General features: G+C 48.5%; 1 protein-coding gene across 1 annotated transcript; it reads right to left on the bottom strand.

Moving 5' to 3' along the window:
* Positions 1-2,042: 2,042 nt before the first annotated feature.
* Positions 2,043-2,990, bottom strand: LOC142071902 (olfactory receptor 52R1-like). The gene has a single exon (XM_075127795.1). The coding sequence runs from the start codon at positions 2,988-2,990 to the stop codon at positions 2,043-2,045; it is 948 nt and encodes a 315-aa protein (XP_074983896.1).
* Between the last annotated feature and the right edge of the window lie 1,505 nt (positions 2,991-4,495).

Genomic DNA, 4,495 nt, shown 5'->3' with positions numbered 1-4,495 from the left:
CCGCCCCATAGCTCCATAGCAGTGCTCCGCTCCGCCAGCCGCCCCACGAACTCCTTCGCTCAGCTGCGCTCTGCTCTGTCAGCCGCCCCACGAACTCCTTCACTCAGCTTCACGGATCACAAGCAGCTCCTGCCATCCACAAACTGCTCCGCGTCGAACTGCTTCACCAGCCGGTCCGCAAGGCACTCCAGCTGTCCCGCAAACTGCTCCACAATATATCTTCAGGCTCCCGCACTACTTAACACAACACTCAGTGATTTCAGCTCTTAGGTGAATTCAGCTTGTAGTAGGGGAGCCCCAGTGCTGGTGCACTGTCAGCCCAAAATGAGCTCAGCCGCCTATAACTAGACTTCTAATGAAATCAAAATTAGCTCTGATATTCCACAGTGGAGAGAGGAGGAAGTGCAATTAGCATGTAAGGCCCTCACCAAGGGGCCCAAGTATTAATACTTGTCCCCAGCCTCTCTCCATTCACACAGTTTCGGAACCCATGATCCTTGCCTAGCGAGTACTACTTAGTTGATGGTGAATCCCTCCATCATAACAAAAGGTCACGTACAGTTCCAAGCACAGTTCCCATAATCAGGGTAATAACAATTTATTCTTCCTGCCCCAATAACAGAGACACTGGGGATCCCACAGCAGCCAAAGTGACCATTTGGGCAGCTATGGTCTCATTCTAGGCGTGGTGGGTGTGCCTATGCAAATGAGATCGGCCCCTGAAGTTCTTTTCCACAAAATGCCACACCTCACCACCAGATGTCAGGATGGAGCTCATCCTGACACTGTTTACATTAAGTATGCAGTTTCAGTGGTCAAGCAAGAGGTTCCTTCTGAATATTGATTAACCAGGTGTGGGTTTTTCCAGAATTTGCAGCCCTGAGGCCCCAATAGACATTCCTGGGGCACATCCTGCTCTTCTAAAATGCATGTATCAGCAACTTCAAGACAATTCTTATCAGGAAGGACAAGGTGTCAAGATGCCCTTTCTGTTGCATCCAAACCCCCTCCCCTCCTGACTTGGTCAAACGGAGACTGTTGAATGTCCAATGTACAGCATGCTGACTTGGCTGCTTTTAGCAGTAAACCATCGTCGTTTCTGGCACTTTATTGGTTAGCCAAAGACTCCCGATACAGCTGATCCCGCAGGACAGTGGGGGACGTTGTCGGTGATCTATGTTGATCCTCTGGCTTGACCTCTCTTATGACCCTCTTAGTCTGTATTCGCAAAAAGAAAAGGAGTACTTGTGGCACCTTAGAGACTAACCAATTTATGTGAGCATGAGCTGAAGTGAGCTGTAGCTCACGAAAGCTCATGCTCAAATAAATTGGTTAGTCTCTAAGGTGCCACAAGTACTCGTTTTCTTCCTATGACCCTGTGGCTCACGGAGATGGGCAAAGAGGGAGCATAGCACGGGTGCGGGGACTGTACCGGTGGTGCCGCGCAACCCGCCTCTATGTCCAGAAAGGGAAAGGGAGGTGGAGGGAAGAAAACAAGCCCTATAGGGTCAGGGAGCAGAGTGAAAGAAACCTGCCCTCTGAGGTTCCTTCAAGGAGAGGGGAAATAAGACAACCCCTGGGCAGAAGCAGTATGGAAGATGGACGAGACAAAATGAGTAGGGCTCCTCTGCCCCCTCCTCCCTCAGCTCCTGCTTCTGCTCTGTGGCTGTGACTAGGGCTTGCAGACCCTGAGCTGAGGGTTTCTTCTGCTGCTCCAGCCTCAGCAGCCTTGACTCTTTCCTTCACCGGCAGCTCGCACTGGGGCTGGACACACAACAGGGTTGAGGCTTGACAGAAGAGATGAGGTAAGATTGTAATTTCAGGGATCCACCTATGAGCAATTAGACAGGTGGTAGCCCAGTGTAGTATACATAGACTGATTCCCCAAATCATCACATTGATACAGCACAGTAAAGAACAGAAAAGGGTATAGTGCCTCTCTCTCTGCCCAGTAAGTGATCCAAGGAAGAGGCCCCAGCACCATGCACCAACTAGCTCTGCACAAAGCTCAATCTGAGAGCCAGAGCACAAGGAGAAATTATTTAAGTCTCTTTATGAGTAAAGAGCTGGAGCAGCCTGCCCCGGATCTCTTTGGTCCTCACCCCGTAAATCATGGGGTGTAGCACAGGGGGCACCACCTGGTACACACTGGTAAAGAGAATGTGTAAATACAGTGGCACATTGTGGCCAAACCGCTGCGTAAGAGAGAAGAAGAAAATTGGGAGGTACAAAGCAAAGATGGCACAAAGATGAGAGATGCAGGTCCCAAAAGTTTTGAGCCTGGCTTCCTTTGTTGGAAGGCAGAAGATGGCGCGGAGGATCTGAGTATAGGACACGGTGATAGAAAACACATCTACTCCAATCACAGAGAAAAGATCAAACAGGCCGTAGTAACTACTGATGCGGATGTCAGCGCAGACCAGCTTCACCACAGCTAGATGTGCACAATAGGTGTTGGGGATGATGTTGGTTCTGCAATATGGCCACCGCCTTGCCAGAAACGGGTAGGGTAACGTTAGTATGACGCTGCGCAGCACCACGGCCAGGCTGATCTTGGCCACCAGGGGGCGTGTCAGGATGGTGGAATGTCTCAGGGGATGGCAGATGGCCACGTAGCGATCCAAAGCCATGGCCACGAGGATTCCAGACTCCATCCCTGAGAAGGAGTGAACGAAGTACATCTGGGTGAGGCAGGCACTGAAATCGATCTCCCTGGAATTGAACCAGAAGATGCTCAGCATTTTGGGCAGGGTGGATGTGGACATGACCAGGTCGGTGATGGCCAGCATGCAGAGGAAATAGAACATGGGACTGTGGAGGCTTGGCTCCCTCTTCACGATGAACAGGATGGTGAAGTTCCCCAAGATGGCTGTGGTGTACATAGCACAGAAGGGGATGGAGATCCAGACATGGGCTGCTTCCAGGCCAGGAATGCCCAGCAGGATGAAGGTGGAGGGGTTGGTGAAGTCGGTTGTGTTGGATTCTAACATGGAGTAGGGGAGAAGGTGTCCAGCTCTGAGGCATAAGGCTGTCTCTTGCATGCACTGTATGTTCCTCTCACTTTCTGTGTGTTCCCAGGGTCTCGGGTGATGGTCACAGCAGAAATGCCTGAATGGAGATACAACGTTAATACGAGACACCGCATGTACTAGTGGAGTCTGTTCTCATGGAGAAGCAGATTAATCTCTCTGAACGCACTGAAAAATTATATTTAATTACTCAGAGAAATAACTATGAACAATGGTCCCACTAAATCCAATTCCATATTTTGTGGTGTTCCCTGTGTTAATAATTCCTACACTTTGTGGTGGGGAATCTTAAGAGACACCAGCAGGAAACACAAGTCTGGATACTGTTTATCCATTATTGTTCCTCAATGCAATGAGAGCCAGGATAGGGAGTCCCTACTGAAGGGAGTTCCCCATTCATCCAGTTGCTCAAAATCTGAGAGTGAAAAAAAACAAACTTTTCCCGAGACAAAGGTTGGGAGAAATATCCCAACGAGAGCATACTTCAGGGAAAAGACCTGGGTGCCATAAATAGCAGCTAAAGAGAAACACCTGCTCATTTGCAGCACTGGACAAAACATAAGCAGTGCTGAGATCCCTAAGATATGGAATGGAGAATAACATGTTTCGGAAGTGTGTTCAGTTTTGGTCACCCAGGCTCTATTAAGAATATATCATAGAATCATAGAATATCAGGGTTGGAAGGGACCTCAGGAGGTCATCTAGTCCAACCCCCTGCTCAAAAGCAGGACCCATCCCCAATTAAATCATCCCAGCCAGGGCTTTGTCAAGCCTGACCTTAAAAACTTCTAAGGAAGGGGATTCCACCACCTCCCTAGGTAACGCATTCCAGTGTTTCACCACCCTCCTAGTGAAAAAGTTTTTCCTAATATCCAACCTAAACCTCCCCCACTGCAACTTGAGACCATTACTCCTTGTTCTGTCCTCTTCCACCACTGAGAACAGTCTAGATCCATCCTCTTTGGAACCCCCTTTCAGGTAGTTGAAAGTAGCTATCAAATCCCCCGTCATTCTTCTCTTCTGCAGACTAAACAATCCCAGTTCCCTCAGCCTCTCCTCATAACTCATGTGTTCCAGACCCCTAATCATTTTTGTTGCCCTTTGCTGGACTCTCTCCAATTTCTCCACATCCTTCTTGTAGTGTGGGGCCCAAAACTGGACACAGTACTCCAGATGAGGCCTCACCAATGTCGAATAGAGGGGGACGATCACGTCCCTCAATCTCCTCGCTATGCCCCTACTTTTCATATTCATATTCATATTTATATGAATATATAAAAGGGATTTCCAAGACAGGCTTTGAGAATGGGGAGGTTGCCATATGGAAAGAGAAAGAAAAGTCTGGGACTCTTTACTTGACAGAAGAGACAAAGAAGAGAGCATATAATATAGGAGAGGAAAATTAAAAAAATGAATTTGATTTACATTCAAACGGACAGTTCCCAACCAGTTCCCAACAATAGTTC

This window comes from Caretta caretta, chromosome 1, assembly GCF_965140235.1.
Source record: "Caretta caretta isolate rCarCar2 chromosome 1, rCarCar1.hap1, whole genome shotgun sequence".
NCBI lineage: Eukaryota > Metazoa > Chordata > Testudines > Cheloniidae > Caretta > Caretta caretta.
This window is presented reverse-complemented; position numbering and strand designations above follow the sequence as displayed.

Bases quoted from the DNA above. Each gene is read 5' to 3' on its own strand.
- LOC142071902 (XM_075127795.1), bottom strand. From the start codon at position 2,990: ATGTTAGAATCCAACACAACCGACTTCACCAACCCCTCCACCTTCATC.